General features: G+C 37.2%; 1 protein-coding gene across 6 annotated transcripts in view; it reads left to right on the forward strand.

The window, feature by feature from the left end:
• The window catches only part of DMXL2 (Dmx like 2), a 174068-nt gene that overhangs the window by 90847 nt on the left and 65241 nt on the right, over window positions 1-17980 (forward strand). For all 6 annotated transcript variants that reach the window (XR_004181290.1, XR_004181291.1, XM_031661417.1 and 3 more), the window contains exons 14-15: window positions 7800-7889; window positions 10397-10514. Coding sequence is in view for 4 of the 6 variants with exons in the window: in XM_031661417.1 (XP_031517277.1) it covers window positions 7800-7889; window positions 10397-10514 (208 nt within the window). In the remaining 2 variants the exon portion in view is untranslated. The remainder of the gene's footprint in view (window positions 1-7799; window positions 7890-10396; window positions 10515-17980) is intronic.

The raw sequence follows: 17980 nt of genomic DNA on the forward strand, positions 1-17980 counted from the left end.
GATCCAGCTATTCCCCTCTGGGTAGGGCTCCCTCCATGGGCGAGTGTCAGCTGAGTTTGGTCTGGTTTCTCTTTCTGCTATATAACAAGGCAGCACTGACTTCAGTGCTCACACTTGCTTGCTCTTCCTTTCCCGTACACGGAAACTCAGCACCTTGCTGCTGCTGCAGGGTATGGGGGAAGGGTGGTGTTGGTGATTCCAGAGTGTTTTTCCTACCTCTTCTGTGCCTCTTTCAGTGATAATGAAGTTAAAACTGGGTACTGTGAGTGCTTACCTGGTTTTTGGTTCTTATGAAGGTGTTTTTTTTCATGTAGTGGTTAAATTGGTGTTTTTGCTGGGGGGACAATTGGTGGAGCCTTCTATTCTGCCATCTTCCTCTTCTCCTGCCTTCAGCTGTTGGGTTATTTGTAGATATTCTTTATAAAGTTGAGGAAGTTCTCTAGGTTTGTTAATTTTCTTGACATTTTAAAAGACTCAGCTTGTTGTTTAATTGATCTCTTTGTTTCTGTAATGTTTTCATTTTTATCTTCATTGATTTTTGCTCTTTATTGCTTCTTTCCTTCTGCTTGCTTTGGGCTTTTCTTTGGTTCTTTTTTTTTTTAGATTTATGAGACAGGAGCTTAGCTTAATGATTTTAATTTTAAAAAATTGTCTAAGGTATACATTTAGTGCCTACAAATTTTTCTTTCAGCACTGCTTTAATATTTTTATATGTAGCATTTTTATTTTCATTTAGTTCAAGATATGTTTTGATTTCCCTTGAGAACTTCTCTTCGACCCTCGATTAGTTAGAAGTGTATGATGTAGCATCCAAGTGTCCTGTTAATAATTTCTAGTTTGATTCCGTCAGGGTAGAAAAATGTACTGTATGATTTCAGTCCTTTTTAGTTTGTTGAAGTTTGTTTCATGGCCCAGGACCTGGTCTATTTTAGTACAAGTTCCACTCACTAGCACTTAAAAGCATGTGTATTTTCTTGTTGTTGGGTCGAGTGTTCTATAAATGTTAGTTACTCTTGTTTTGATTGATGGTGTTGTTGAGTTCTTTTGTATCTTTACTGATTTCTCCCCAATCGTTCTATCAAGTCTTGAGAGCGAGGTATTGCAATTTCCAACTATAATTGTGAATTTGTCTGTTTCTCCTTTTACTTCTATAAGTTTTTGCTTCACATAGTTTTCAGCACTGTTCTTTGGTGTATATACATTTAGTTCAAATTCAAGGTGTTGGCAAGGTCACGCTCCTTCTGATATTCAAGGGGAGGATCCTTCCTTGCCTCTTCCTAGATTGCTCCTGGCAGTCCTTTGTGGTGTTTGGCTTGTAGCTGCATCACTGCAGTCCGCCTCTGTCTTCACATGGCCTTCTTCCATCTGAGAGTCTCTGTGTATCCTCTTTTTGTAAGGACACCAGACATTAGATTTTGCACCTGCTGTAATCCAGTATGACCTTTTCTTAAACTAGTTATGTCTGCAAGACCCTACTTCCAAACCAAGGTTACATTCCGAGATGCTGAGTGGACATGAATTTTGGTAGGATACTATTTAACCCACTACTCTGATCAACTTTCTTTTCTCATCAGTTATATTTGTAGTTGCATAGTCAGGAACTTTCAAAGTCTCTTGAGCCTCCAGATTTCCTTGAGCCATTTTGACTTTGAGACCCCCATACTATAAGGCATTCTGGGATTTTTTAACTTTTCTACAATATCGACTATAGAGTCTTGCCCTTATTTTCAATCTTAAACTCTTAAGATGCTGTGACTACTTTCTGTCACATTTCCATTGTTTCTGCTCATCGTTTTGATTTTCGTCATACAATAGCAGTTCTCCTACTTACTTCTATTAATTCTGAGGCAAAATGTAGCAAGAAGTTGTCACATGCTCTCCTATTCCTCAAATGAGATTTTTAGTAGATGCCAAGTAAAGGCTAGCTTTTTAAAAATTTTGTAACAGATACTTGAAAGCTATAAATATTGTTCTGTAGATAGAGGGGTAGATTTAGGGAGCACAGGAAGGGAAATACAGTGATTAATTTGCAGGGTAGAGTAGAATTGGTAGGTACTGGAAGCATGAAGATAGCAGGGAGTCTGTTGAGGTCAACTAAGCTTGTGGTAAAACCAACTTGATCGAAAGTGGGATTTCATAGTCTAGGAAAGGAGAGGAGCAGAGCTTAGTAGTTGCTTGAATATGGATATGAAAACAGAGGATTCTAAGGTTTCTAGTTTGTGACAGTTGTTCCAATAGCTATGGCAAGATAGTTTTGAGGTATTAACAATGACTTAAATTTTGGACACATTGAATGTAAGGTGACCTTGGTTTTAGTTTCCTAAGTTTGGTTTGTTTGTTTGTTTGTTTATTTTTTGAGACAGAGTCTTGCTCTGTTGCCCAGGCTGGAATGCAGTGGCATGATCTCGGCTCACTGCAACCTCTGCCTCCCAGGATCAAGCGATTCTTGTGCTTCAGCCTCCTGAGTAGCTGGGACTACAGGCGTGTGCCACCATGCCTGGCTAATTTTTGTATTTTTAGTAGATATGGGGTTCCACCATATTGGCCAGGCTGGTCTTGAACTCCAGACCTCAAGTGATCCGGCCGCCTCAGCCTTCCAAGTGCTAGGATTACAGGCATGAACCACTGTGCCCAGCCCCTAAGTTTAGTTTAGATACCTGTTTTACAGGCAATTGGAAATATTCCTAATGTTTCACATTAGGTACCAGTGCACATTTGGGATTTATTATTATAAAGACAGTACTTGAAGTCATTAGATCTCTAAAGGCATTAGTAATAGTTAATGTTCATAAATGTGACTGCCAGTCATCAAGAAGAGAGTTATGTTTAGTGAGCTGTTTATGAAGACAGGGATTAAGCTTTTTAAAAAAAATTCCATTTAAAATATCAAAGATACAGTTGTTTTGGTGCCTAAAAAATAAGCTTTTGATTATCTTCACCCAGTGATGCTAGATTGGTGAGATCCATTCATTCAGGTATTTAGTGAGTACTTACTAAGGTATTCTACAAATAAATAAGGGAGAAGTTGTGTTGAAAGATAGGGTGGTATAGTGTGTGCTGCTATTAATAAAAACAAGCTTTTAAAGTAGGAATGATCTAAAGTGTAATTTGTTTTCACTCAGTAATTTATTTACTCAATCTTTAATTTTCATTGAGGACTCACTGTGCATAACCTATAGTACATGGAAGAATAAATATGCGTATTGTACCAGGTGCTAATAGTGTTAAAATGAATAGAAGCAGTCCCTACTTTCAAGGATCTCGTATCTATAGAGTCATATAAATATGTACATATAGTATGTAATAAGTGGTACATTAGAAGAAAAGGCTGATTTCAGGATGTGAAATTCATTTAATTGGCCTCCACTTAAGCCAGCTCATTGGATTCATTGATGCTGTCCATTCCCTCTATAAAATATAGGATGGATGCTCATAGGGAGTAGTATACCAGACTTTGTTGATTCCACAAGTTGACTTGTAACCTTAACAATAATAATAGCTGGGAAAGTTACTTAACATGAAAAAAAAGTGCTGCTGCTGCTGCTGCTGCTGCTGCTGCTGGCAAACTTTTATCTAGTGATTATTGTATGTCAGGCTCTCTTCTAAATGCTTTACATATATTAACTTACTTCACCTTCCTGGTAACCTTAAGAAAAATGTAATATTACTGTCCGTACTTTAGAGGTAAGGACAGTGAAGCATAGAGAAACGTAATTATTTGTCCCAGTTTAGTCAGCTAGCAATGGTAGAATCAGGATTCGAACCCAGGCAGCCTAGCTGTAGAGACCAAGCTCTTGCAACTTCTTGACTGTCTCTCAAGAGCCAGCTGTGTTTATTTTCAACCTTGTATATGTCAAGTTGCACAGATTAGTGTCATTTTATAACTTAATTATTATATAGATTGATGAAATGTGAGTTGTAAAAAATGTGAATGTTTTTATAAAAACAACAAGTGCTTTGGAAGCAATTTTGCTAAAAATCATTCTTTAATTAGACATGGTCAAAACAACTGTAAAAGATTCAGGAGGAAAATGTTTAAGAAAAACTGCACTCAAAGTACTTTGTAGGTGTCTTTATGTTTTTACTGCCATTTGTGTATTTATATATGTATGTATGTATTTATTTATTTATTTTGAGTCCAAATGTTGCTCTGTCGTCCAGGCTGGAGTGCAGTGGCACAGTCTCGGCTCACTGCAACCTCTGCCTCCTGGGTTCAAACGATACTCCTGCCTCAGCTTCCCAAATAGCTGAGATTACAGGTGCGCACTGCCATGCCTGACTAATTTTTGTATTTTTAGTAGATATGGGGTTTTCACCATGTTGGCCAGGCTGGTTTCGAACTTTTGACCTCAGGTGATTCACCCAGCTTGGCCTCCCAAAGTGCTGGGATTACAGGCGTGAGCCACTGTGTCCAGCCTATTTCCATTTAAAGAACTGAAAAATACAGCCAAGGACTTACGGGGTGGCATACGCAAGAAAGACCTGTAATTCCCATTAGCAAGCCCATACTCCAAGGTCTTACTCAACACCAAAATATCAGTTATTTGTATATGTTTATGTTTAAAATAAAATGTTTAAAGTATACATATTATTTTAAAAATGATTCTCTGGGTTAACTGTCCAATGCTGTCAGATAAGATGATTTATCCTCTCTCTGTCCAATGCTGTCAGATAAGATGGCTTTTCCTATAGTTAGAAGCAACTCTTAATCCAGATTGTGGTGGTCAGGAAAGAATTTCTGGCGGAGATATCTGAGATGAGACTTACTGAATGGGTAAGACATGAAAGTGAAGGAGGAAAAGGATATTTCAGGTAGAGATAACAGCAACTAAAAATGCACAGAGGTATAAGAATATGCATAGTAAGCTGTAAGTAGTTTATTACAGCCATAGCATAGAATGTGAATGGCTGCTGGAAATAGCTGAGACTGGATAGGAAGTTAGAGGTTAGAGTGTGAAAAAATTTATATTGCTTTCCTTTATGATTTTGCTCTGCTTTCTCAAAGTCTGTTCTCAACACAGGAGTTAGAATGATGCCCTTAAAATGTAATTCAGGGCTGTGCGCGGTGGCTCATGCCTGTAATCCCAGCACTTTGGGAGGCTGAGGCGGGTGGATCACCTGAGGTCAAGAGTTCGAGACCAGCCTGGCCAACATGGTGAAACCCTGTCTCTACTAAAAATATAGAAATTAGCCAGGTGTGGTGGCATGCACCTGTAGTCCCAGCTACTCGGGAGGCTAAGACAGGAGAATCACTTGAACTCGGGAGGCGGAGGTTGCAGTGAGCCGAGACCATGCCATTGCATTTCAGCCTGGGAAACAAGAGTGAAACTCTGTCTGAAAAAAAAAAGAGACTTTGTCAAAACAAGATAAGCAAAGAAGGAGATTTTGAAAATATTATTAATGTGTTTGTTTCCATTAAAGCCAGAAAAATGAAACTATAATTCGTCAAATTTCTGGCATAAATAAATTTAAACTTAAAGTAATACGTGAGTTTTAATGCACCTACTTTTCAATTTTTGGCATTTTTCAGCTACTTTAATGTTCCAGAAAAATGTTAACTACAGCCAGGCGCAGTGGTATGCCTGTAATCCCAGTGCTTTGGGAGGCTGAGGTGGGAGGATTGCTTGAGGCCAAGAGTTTGAGACCAGCCTGAGCAACATAGTGAGACCCTGTCTCTACAAACAAATTAAAAAATTTGTCAGGCATGGTTGCGTGCATCTGTAGTCCTAATTACTTGGGAGGCTGAGGCAGGAGGACCACTTGAGCCTGGAAATTGGAGGCCAGTAGAGCAAAAAACAAAAGAAAAATGTTAACCATTAAAAAAAATATATATCAAAACACATATGTGCAGTTTTGATGCACATTAATGGCATCAATATGGCTCATTAAGATACTATTGGGTTCTGTATGTAAATGTTGGATATTTTGCTCAGTATGGATTGTTTACATTAATTTTTATTTTAAAAATATTGCATTAAAATATTATTTTTCTTGATTATTGAATTTTTGAGCACTCTTTTAAATTTTGCACCCTGGGTGAATGCTTCACTTCATTCTAATTTCCAGTAGTGTCTTCCACTATAAAATGAGTTTCTTGTTGGAGGTGATGTTGAGTGAGATTCTGTAGAATTCTGGAATTCTGTAGTGTAGTGTTCAGAAAGTCTGTTAATTATAGTACTGGCAGAGAGTTGTGGGCAGGGAAAGCAGATCCTTAGCTGGAATACATATCTATTCCTGTGAGGGGATCTCAACCTTGGCTGCACATTGGCAGCACCTCAATCTCTGTAGGTGGGACCTTAGCATCATTGATTGTTAAAGCTCTCCAGGTGATTCAGTGTGCAGCCAAGATTGAGAACAAGTGATCTACAGCAGTACTACTTAAACTTTAGTATACACATGAATCCTGTGTAAGTCTCGTTAAAACACAGATGTCTTAGTTTCAGGGAGTAAGTATGCATTCATAAAAAACTTCCTGTCACTGCTGGTCCATTGACTACACTTTGAGTAGCAAAGCTTTGTGGTGTACTAGAAAAATTTCACTGTTTTCACCTCACCAACTATAGGCCACAGTTGAGTCCAGATTTGAATGAACAAACCCAGCAGACTGTTAACACCATTTCTTTTTCTTTTTTTTTTTTTTTTATGGAGTCTCACCCTGTCGCCCAGGCTGGAGTGCAGTGGCGCAATCTTGGCTCACTGCAACCTCCGCCTCCCAGGTTCAGGTGATTCACTTGCCTCAGCCTCCTGAACAGCTGGGATTATAGGTGCCCTCCATCACTCCCCACTAATTTTTATATTTTTAATAGAGAGGGGTTCCATCATGTTGGCCAGGGTGGTCTCTAACTCCTGATCTCAGGTGATCCACCTGCCTCGGCCTCTCAAAGTGCTGGGATTACAGGGATGAACCACCGCGCCTGGCCCTGTTAACACCATTTCTAAATGTCTGAGCTAACACTTTAAATCATGAATCTTGGGTGAACATACCCATATCAATAAATTCAGCCCTACCTAACTACATATTTTTTTCTTTTGATCTAATAACCCTAGAATCCATTTTCTTAGATGCTCTCTGGAATCCTACTGATACAAATAAGAAAGTTTCTACAACTCCAGTATAAAGGCTGTTTTCTCCCCTACTTTGTACTTATATCTAGGCGAAGCTAGCCTCTAACCCCTCTCATTGGCCTTTTTGAGGTAGTGAAAAGTAGTAAAGGTGGGTGCTGAGGAGAATGGGCATTTCTTTCTGAGGCAACCGTTTCAGATGAAGTTACTGAAAGGTTTTTATGCAAGAGAAAGTCAGTTAGAACATAGGTGAGGAGGACTGTTCTTTTTAGCAGAAAGTTTTTGGGCTTTGGGGTTCCAAAGTTAGGCTTCATGTGTTAGTTCCTACATCCTTATCCCAAGACACAATCCCACTTCTTCTCAACCATTGCCCTTACCTTCAGTCTGGCAGGGTTGTACTTTTAAATGTCATTGCATGTCTGCAGACCACTCAGGCATTGGGCCAGATCTTTAGCCATGTCTGTCTTGGGCTTTAAGGCTGCAGAAATGAAGAAGATATGATGCCTTGAAGTTATATGCTATTTTTGTAAACACTATAGAGTTTTCTCTCTGCTTAGTTAACTTTAGAGTTAACATGAGAATGAGTATAGAAAGTTGAAATATTTCTTTGAATGTATCACATTGCATTGTCAATCAGTGACTATTTAGAGGGAGCCTTAAATGTCCAAGATACTGTATCATATGGACAATAGATTATAAGTTGTTGGCCATTAACATTTTGTGTTTTTTATTTACAGAAACTTATTGGAGAAGTGTTTAATATTGTGAGCCAACAGTCTACTGCTCGACCTGGCTGCATTATTGAACTCGATGCAATAACCAACCAAGTAAAAACATGCTTGTGAATTGGTGATACTATATACTTTATCCCATGATGTTTTATGTGTATATGATATATGTCATTCTCAGAATAATTTTCTTGTTTGTTATTAAATGCAGACAACTTCAGTTGATTCCCATAGTGAAAATCTACTAATGATTTAGGGATTATTTTTCTCCTTGGGAAACCAAGAACCATATATTCTCACTTATAAAGTGGGAGCTAAGCTATGAGTATGCAAAGGCATACAGAGCGATATAATGGACTTCAGAGACTCAGAAGCGGGAGGGTGGAAATGGAACTAGGGATTTAAAAAACCACGTTAGGTACAGTGTACACTACGTGAGTGATGGGTACACTAAAATCTCAGAATTCACTACTATATAGTTTATCCATGTAACAAGAAAGCCACTTGTACCCCAAAAGCTATTTAAATAAAAATTTTTTAAAAAGGAATTATTCTTCTCCAGTTGAATTGTATTTGTAACAAAGGAAATTTGGTTCAGTTAGAGAAACCATGACCCTGTTCTTGAAATGCTGAGAAAATACAGTGCAGCTGCATAGAGGATCGGGTTGTGGTTTCTCGTTTTATATTATTACTCTTTTCAACTCAGTAGAGGGTGACCTCAGCTTCAGAGTGTTTGCCTTGTTAGGCCCCATGTTGGGTACTTTTATGAGGTCCTTTAAAATGCAGGTGAAAGTCAGATCAAAGTGAACATATACTTTTTAATAACAGGTCCTTTGTGTAGTCAGTATTCCTCCCTAGCTACTACCTAGGAAATAAGGAGAACCCTTCTCCCTACAGGGAGATGTAAAACCCATTTTAGCCCTCAGGATATTTGTTTCTTTAGGACTATGTTTATGTATTAAGGGATAGAACTAACATTAATTCCAATTGTGAAAAGGTTTAGTTTGGTAAGGAAGCTACCAATAGTTTTAAACAAGGAAATGAAGAAAGAGCCAACTGTAGTTAAAAGCAAGTATAGAATTACATCATAAATTTTCTTTGGTGTTTTGCACTTTCTGTTGGGGAAAATTTAGTCATTTCTGCTAATATAGATAAAATACATCATCTCTTGATAGCAGAACTGGGGCTGCCAGACCCATATTGCTAATACCTCCTGGGAAATGCTTTTTAATCCCCAGTGCCCCACCTTTCTTCAGATTCAGCCTGTGATTACTTTTTTCTACTCCATAGGGATGTAGAAGCATGGGTTGGCTTCCTTCCTACAGATAAGTTAATTTTTAATGGATTGGATGTTAAATTCATCCCCTACTTTAGCCTCCTTTGCACTGATTACCATGGGATATTAATATAGCCTGCTCTCACAAAGCAGTCTTTTTACTTCATATTTGCTCAACATTTTCTCCACTGCTCCTTGTGGCTATTTTTAACAGAAGGCCTGGTAAACTGTAAGCAATAATGAATGACAAAGTTTAAAGTTCTTTCTAGGTTTGTTCCCAGTGTGTTGTATGATTTCTATATCCATAAAGGTATCACCCTTCTCTTTACTTTCATTTATTCTTTGTCCCTTGGGAAGGTGACCTCCTAGACAATGAATGTGAAGAGATTTTTAATGTTTCTACCTATAGAAACACAAAATGCCCTATAACTTTCATAAAATTGTGTGGCCCAACCAAATATTGTAATCCTTTTATTTCTTTCTATTATGTAAAGAGGCAGGCTTTCCTTTATAAGATTATTGACTCCTCATCAAATGTCAAGATAATCATAGCTACTTCCCTTTCTTGAAATCTCTGGGGGTGCCATCTGATTGTCTTAATACACTTCCAAAATAAGCTTTTGTTTGGATGTAGCCTTTCCTTGAACTTCGGTTCACATTAAGGTTCTAAGTAGCCATTCGTGACAGTCTTAAAACGTGGTCATGGAGCATAGCAGTTGACAGTGATGTTTCATCCATCCTTTGAGGGGTTCTAGTTACTTATGTGTGAGTTTAATTCTCTAGAGATGTATCCTCCTGCTGGCTGTTACAGGATCCCTCGTAATTCCCACTAGACAGAGCTGTTGGGATACTTTGAGGAGCTTTCTGGGTTTTGTTTTGTTTTTTGGTTCTCTGGTGGAATTGAAAAAACTACAAGTTGTGTAGTAGTCTAGTGTGTCTTACATAGTTAGTGCAGCCCTCCCCAGTCAGTTGTGAATCTGATGCTTTCAGGCTCAAAGTGGTGAAGGTTGCTTAACTGCTCTTTAAATTTGGGTTTTTGTAGCTTCTTTTTTGTTTTTGTTTTTTTGAGAAGCAAACCAGTTGATTTGTTTCTGCTAGAGTTCTTCTATTCTGCTATTGGCTGTGACATCTTTGAAAGTAATTTTTCTCTGACCAGGATAGTTTTAATGATTTTTTTCTGTTGCTTTTTTTCTTTCTAATTAGTAGTAGTTAAAGAATAGAAACTGTTAGATATATATCTTCTGCATTAGCATTGGGGAGGTGATGGATGGGAGATGGGAGACAGAGAATTTCAAAGATAAAACCTCTTCATTTTTTTTCATATTTGTAGTGTGGCTCAAATACACAGTTGCTTCATGTGTTTCAAGAAGACTTCATTATAGGATATAAACCACATAAAGAAGATATGGAGAAAAAGGAAACAGAAATATTTTTTCAGCCATCACAAGGTACTTTAAAAAAATAGTCTGCATTTGTTTACCTTCATGCTAAAAAAAAGATCTCTAAGCTTTCATTGAGTATGGATCTTCAAAAGTTATCACTCTCATAATTTTTGACAGATACACCAGTTAGTTCTGTCAAAATTGCTTGCTTGTAGATGAAGAGGGCATGTGGGTGAACATTACATTTTGCAAGACAGTTCACTGGTGATACAGACTTTTGCCAAGAAATGGTGTCTATGAACCTTAATTTGTTTTAAAAAGTAAGTTTAATTATTCAACTCTGTAAGTAAATTATTTTGATTGGTAGTTCCATTTGGTATCTCAAGGAAAACAGTTAATTTTATTATAGGTTTTAAAAAATTGTCAGTAAATTGCTTCAGATATAAGGTATCATGTTGTGTGGGACAGTAGAAACCTCATGGAAATAGTGAATGCAAGGTACCGTCTCACAGTTTTCCCCTTTGAAGTGTGGTATTTTTTCCTTTTTGTGAAAGTAAGTAGTTTAACCCTTTCAAAACAAACAATATGATGTTTAGTTTAAGCTTTATAACTTAGCTTAAAATGTTACCTTCAGACATTAAACTATGTTTAAGTTTTTTAAATTGGCAAATAAAATTGTGTGTATATATATATAACTTCATAATTATAAAACTAACATGTTCTATTTGAAAAGCCATGTCTTTAAGAATTAAGTGTCTGTGTTAATATTTAGTTTACAAAGGGTTTTAGATAATTAATTTCATTTGGTTACAAATTGTGAATATCCAGATGGACATATTTAATTTTCTTAGTGTAGTTTTCATCACAAAATTATGTATAGCATCTAAGGAAACTGTTTCTATGTAATTTGTGCAGATAATTTCCTTTGCTTTAGTGGAAAATCAGATTGAGGTCCTGTATTCTAAGAAGCTTAGCTCAAACATCTTTTCACTCGCCAGACTAGTAACTTGTTTTTCTTTCATATCTCTTTCTTCATACACAAAACTTTTCTTATTTATGTTATTCAATTATGTTCAGCTTTATTTCACTATCATTATAACAGCAGTACTTCTTTACAGATTTAAAATTTACTTTTCTGTAGTATCTTACCTTTGCCTGGGTTAATCTTTTTAATATGGTTTCCAACAAATGTAGCTGCCATTTATCATGTTATTTCTAACAGGAAAGATATGCCAACTTACCAGAATTCAATGCTTATATAAAGTTGGTACTTTTCTTTATAATATTTTAATTGACTTGCATTAAAAATTTTCTTTATTTCTCGCTTTTGGTATTTGTTATGCCACTGCTAAATCAGGCCAAAAGATTTCCTCAATGCTTTCTTGGTTTTCCTTTAGTTTTTGTGTGAAGTTTCTCTTTCTTCCTGATTTTATAGCTGTGTTCTTAAAGGACTTGTGTAGGTTTCTCTTCTTCTCTGCTTCTGCTTTATTTTGTACTTTCTAAGTTTTAATTAAAAGTTTATTACTCTCTTAGTTAAGAAAAATGCCAAAAATAGACAAAATTAAGTGCATAATTAAGTGAACCTCCATATTTGAATTATAATGTAGGTTAAAGATTTTATCACACTTGCTTTGTCTACACAATTTTTCTTTCTTTTTCCCCCCTGAAATTTTTTTGTTCCCCCGAGACAGAGTCTTGCTCTATTGCCCAGGCTGGAGTGCAGTGGCATCATCTCAGCTTACCGTAACCTCCACCTCCCAGGTTCAAGCAATTCTCCTGCCTCAGCCTCCCAAGCCGCTGGGATTACAGGCGTGTGCCACCACACCTGGCTAATTTTTTTGTGTTATTACTAGAGTCGGAGTTTTACTCCGTTGGCCAGGTTGGTCTTTCCTGACCTCAAGTGATCAGCCCGCCTTGGCTCCCAAAGTGCTGGGATTACAGGTGTGAGCCACCGTGCCTGGCCCCCCCTGAAATATTTTAAAGCAAATCCACCTGCAGTGTTGTTTCACTTCCATATGCATTTCTAAAAATAACTCCCTTACATATTTGCTATTATCAAATTGATAAAATAATAAAATTCCTCAGAATCATGCAATAACTACTCCCATTTTTCATTGAATTGTCAAAAAGTTGAGGTTTTTGTTTGTGTTTTTGTTTGAATCTATATCCAAACAAGGTTTACATATTGTGTTTTCACTGTCTATTAAGAAGAGTATTTTAATCTAAAGTGATACCTTATATACACCCTCATTATGCCACTAACTTTAGAGCAAGGTTTTTTTTTTTTTTTTTTTAAAGTTTTTTTTTTTTGTAACAGAGTGAGACGGAGTCTCGCTCTGTTGCCCAGGCTGGAGTGCAGTGGCCGGATCTCAGCTCACTGCAAGCTCTGCCTCCCGGGTTCCCACCATTCTCCTGCCTCAGCCTCCTGAGTAGCTGGGACTACAGGCGCCTGCCACCTCGCCCGGCTATTTTTTTGTATTTTTTTTTTTAGTAGAGACGGGGTTTCACTGTGTTAGCCAGGATGGTCTCGATCTCCTGACCTCGTGATCCGCCCGTCTCGGCCTCCCAAAGTGCTGGGATTACAGGCTTGAGCCACCGTGCCCGGCCAAGTTTTTTTTTTTTTTTAATTATTTTTTTATTATGCTTTAAGTTCTGGGATACATGTGCAGAACGTGCAGGTTTGTTATATAGGTAAACACGTGCTGTGGTGGTTTGCTGCACCCATGAACCCATCATCTACATTAGATATTTCTCCTAATGCTATCCCTTCCCTAGGTCCCCCACCCCCCGACAGGCCCTGGTGTGTGATGTTCCCTTCCCTGTGTCCATATGTTCTCATTGTTCAACTCCCACTTATGAGTGAGAACAAGCAGTGTTTGGTTTTCTGTTCCTGTGTTAGTTTGCTGAGAATGATGGTTTCCAGCTTCATCCATGTCCCTTCAAAGGACATGAACTGATCCTTTTTTATGGCTGTATGGTATTCCGTGGTGTATATGTGCCACATTTTCTTTATCCAATCTATCATTGATGGTCATTTGGGTTGGTTCCAAGTCTTTGCTATTGTGAACAGTGCCGCAATAAACATACATGTGCATGTGTCTTTATAGTAGAATGATTTATAATCCTTTGGGTATATACCCACTAATGGGATGGCTGGGTCAAATGGTATTTCTGGTTCTAGATCCTTGAGGGATTGCCACACTGTTTTCCACAATGGTTGAACTAATTTATACTCCCACCAACAATGTAAAAGCATTCCTATTTCTCCACATCCTCTCCAGCATCTGTTGTTTCCTGACTATTTAGTGATTGCCATCCTAACTGACGTGAGATGGTATCTCATTGTGGTTTTGATTTGCATTTCTTTAATGACCAGTGGTTATGAGCATTTTTTCATATGTTTGTTGGCCGCATAAATGTCTTCTTTTGAGAAGTGTCTGTTCATATCCTTTGCCCACTTTTTGATGGGGTTGTTTTTTTCTTGTAAATTTGTTTAAGTTCTTTATAGATTCTGGATATTAGCCCTTTGTCAGGTGGATAGATTGCAAAAATTTTCTCCCATTCTGTAGGTTGCCTGTTTACTCTGATGATAGTTTCTTTTGCTGTGCAGAAGCTCTTTAGTTTTTGTTGCCATTGCTTTTGGTGTTGTAGTCATGAAGTCTTTGTCCATGCCTATGTCCTAAATGGTATTGCCTAGGTTTTCTTCTAGGGTTTTTATGGTTTTAGGTCTGATGTTTTAAGTCTTCAATCCATCTTGAGTTAATTTTTGTATAAGGTGTAAGGAAGGAGTCCAGTTTCAGTTTTCTGCATATGGCAAGTCAGTTTTCCCAACACCATTTATTAAATAGGGACTCCTTTCCCCATTTCTTGTTTTTGTCAGGTTTGTAAAAGATCAGATGGTGGTAGATGTGTGGTGTTATTTCTGAGGCCTCTATTCTGTTCCATTGGTCTATATATCTGTTTTGGTACCAGTAGCATGCTGTTTTGGTTACTGTAGCCTTGCAGTATAGTTCGAAGTCAGGTAGTATAATGCCTCCAGCTTTGTTCTTTTTGCTTAGGATTGTCTTGGCTATGTGAGCTCTTTTTTTGGTTCCATATGAAATTTAAAGAGTTTTTTTTCTAATTCTGTGAGGAAAGTCAATGGTAACTTGATGGGGATAGCATTGAATCTATAAATTACTTTTTCACGATATTGATTTTTCTTATCCATGAGCATAGAATGTTTTTCCATTTGTTTATGTCCTCTCATTTCCTTGAGCAGTGGTTTGTAGTTCTCCTTGAAGAGGTCCCTCACATCCCTTGTAAGTTGGATTCCTAGGTATTTTATTCTCATTATAGCAATTGTGAATGGGAGTTCACTCATGATTTGGCTCTCTGTTTGTCTGTTATTGGTGTATAGGAATGCTTGTGATTGTTGCACATTGATTTTGTATCCTGAGACTGCTGAAGGTGCTTATCAGCTTAAGGAGATTTTGGGCTGAGACGATTGGGTTTTGTAAATATACAATCATGTCATCTGCAAACAGAGACAATTTGACTTCTTCTCTTCCTATTTGAATACCCTTTATTGCTTTCTCTTGCCTGATTGCCCTGGCCAGAACTTTCAATACCATATTGAATAGGAGTGGTGAGATAGGGCATCCTGGTCTTGTGCTGGTTTTCAAAGGGAATACTTCCAACTTTTGCCTATTCAGTATGATATTGGCTGTGGGTTTGTCATAAATAGCTCTTATTATTTTGAGATAAGTTTCATTAATACCTAGTTTATTGAGAGGTTTTAGCATGAGGGGCTGTTGAGTTTTATCAGAGGCCATTTCTGTATTTGTTGAGATAATCATGTGGTTTTTGTCATTGGTTCTGTTTACATGATGGAGTACATTTATTGATTTGCATATGTTGAACCAGCCTTGCATCCCAGGGATGAAGCCAACTTGATCGTGGTGGATAAGCTTTTTGATGTGTTGCTGGATTTGGTTTGCCAGTATTTCATTGAGGATTTTTGCATCCATGTTCATCAGGGATATTGGCCTGAAATTTTCTTTTTTTGTTGTGTCTCTGCCAGGTTTTGGTATCAGGATGATGCTGGCCATATAAAATGAGTTAGGGAGGAGTCCCTCTTTTTCTATTGATTGGAATAGTTTCAGAAGGAATGGTACCAGCTCATCTTTGTACCTCTGGTAGAATTCGGCTGTGAATCTGTCTGGTCCTGGGCTTTTCTTGGTTGATAGGCTATTAATTACTGCCTCAATTACAGAACTTGTTATTGGTCTATTTGGGGATTTCAATTCTTCCTGATTTAGTCTTGGGAGGGTTTATATGTCTAGGAATTTATCCATTTCTTCTAGATTTTCTCGTTTATTTGCATAGAGGTGTTTATAGTATTCTCTGATGGTAGTTTGTATTTCTGTGGGATCAGTGGTGATATCCCCTTTATCATTTTTCATTGTGTCTGTTTTATTCTTCTCTTTTTTTTTCTTTATTAGTTTGGCTAGCGGTCTATCTATTTTGTTAATCTTTTCAAAAAACCGGTTCCTGGATTCATTGATTTTTTGAAAGGTTTTTTTGTGTCTCTATCTCCTTTAGTTCTAGGGCAAGGTTGTTTTTTTTTTAAAGGAGTTTCTCTGACTACTTACTTGTGATGTTGTTTAAACTTTTTCTTGTCTACTGTATTTCCTGTAAAGTGCAAGTTAGCTCTGTAGACTTGATTAGATCTGGGTTCAACATTCTAGGTGATGCAGTACTTCATATGTATCATACCAGAAAAAAAATAATATTCAGATATTTCACTTTTAGTCATATTAAGAGTCAGAAGATTCAATTGGTGGTGTCATTATAGTTTGACAGCAGTCTTTATCTCATGGCTTCTTCCATTGAATATTATTGATCTTACACTAGTTCATTAAGGATTGAAAAATTATGATTTTCCAATTTTATCAGTTCTCATTTATTTATTAGTTGGGAAACGTCTGTAAATAGAAGCATTTCTTTATCTACTGGGGCCAGTGGATTACTTTGAAAAACAGTTCTTTTTGGAAAGGGTTTAAGTGCTTAATTCTTTCCATTTAATTGACAGTTTCAGAATGAGGAGTCTGTGCGCTGGTTATCTCCAGCTACTACTGTTGAATTTGTTGTTGTTTGGATTTCTTTGTCTTTTAGGTATCAATATGAACTCATTTTAAGAAAACTCTTTAATGAACAATAATATACATACGAGAAGTACTCAAATAACTCAATGGATTTTTATCTATGTAGGATATTTCAATCAGTTGCAATCATTTTTTAAATGCCTACATATTCCTATATTAGGCTAGTAAGTACCATTTGAAGTAGGTCCTGAGTCCTTTTGACATAACCTCATTATTGTAATAGTTTACTTTCTTTCAGGCACAAGATTTTCCTGGGTTTATCTTGTAGCTGTCCTTTGCAAGAATGGAATCATCCTTCCAAACTGTTCCTTTTAAAAAAATTATTATTATACTTTAAGTTCTGGGATACATGTGCAGAACATGCAGGTTTGTTACATAGGTATACACGTGCCGTGGTAGTTTGCTGCACCCGTCAACCCATCATCTACATTAGGTGTTTCTCCAAATGCTCTCCCCTCCCTAGCTCCCTACTCCTCAACAGGCCCCGATATGTTATGTTCCCCTCCCTGTGTCCATGTGTTCTCATTGTTCAGCTCCCACTTATGAGTGAGAACATGCAGTGCCAAACTGTTTCTTTTAATGGAAATGGTTAGAGGCCACAATTTTAACTCTAGCAGCGCTCATTGCCAATAAGTTGTCATTATGAGTTTTCATTATTAAGGAAAGCTTTTATTATCCTGCATAGATCTCATTTTCAGTTATGAAGACTATAATTGTCAACAGGGAAAATTATACATACAAGTAATGTCTTTTCTTTAAAAAATGCGTGAAATTTCTACAAAATTTCTTCTTTACCCTACCACTACTCCTTCTCCCACAACTTAAGTTTTTTTAAATGCTGTTTTCATACAAGAAAGCAGGTTGAATATTTTATTATTTCCTTTTAATTGCCAGTTCTCCAAATAAGGAGTAAGTGGCCCAGTTACTCCAGGGGCATCCTGTGAGGCCGGCTTGAGCTTTTGTATGCTCAGCACCCCGCTTACTTCCCTTCTCTCCTCCTTCCATTCTTCTTCTGCTGCTTTCCTTTCCTTTCCTTTCTTTTTTATGTAGCCTCTTTTGGTATTTGTGTAAACTCCTAGTTTGTAATAGGATAAATATATTTTAACAAATTGTATTCAGTTTTATTCTTTGATGCTCAAAGTGTCCCCTCTTTGACCAGTAGGTATCCTTTCATATTAGCTTTTGTGTACTTTTGACGTAACTTCATTAGTCCTTGATAGCTATCTAACTTTTGGCACAAAAATTATATAAAACTCCTCCTAAAGGTCTTTCTTGCCTTTTCTTCCCAACTTCCATGCATATCAAGAGGTGGTGGTAGCTTTTTAAAAGTGTTTTTTTAACCCTATAAAAACATACTAATTTAAATATCCTTTTCCTTTGAATAAT

The sequence above is a fragment of the Papio anubis genome, unplaced genomic scaffold, assembly GCF_008728515.1.
Source record: "Papio anubis isolate 15944 unplaced genomic scaffold, Panubis1.0 scaffold147, whole genome shotgun sequence".
Taxonomy (NCBI): Eukaryota; Metazoa; Chordata; class Mammalia; order Primates; family Cercopithecidae; genus Papio; species Papio anubis.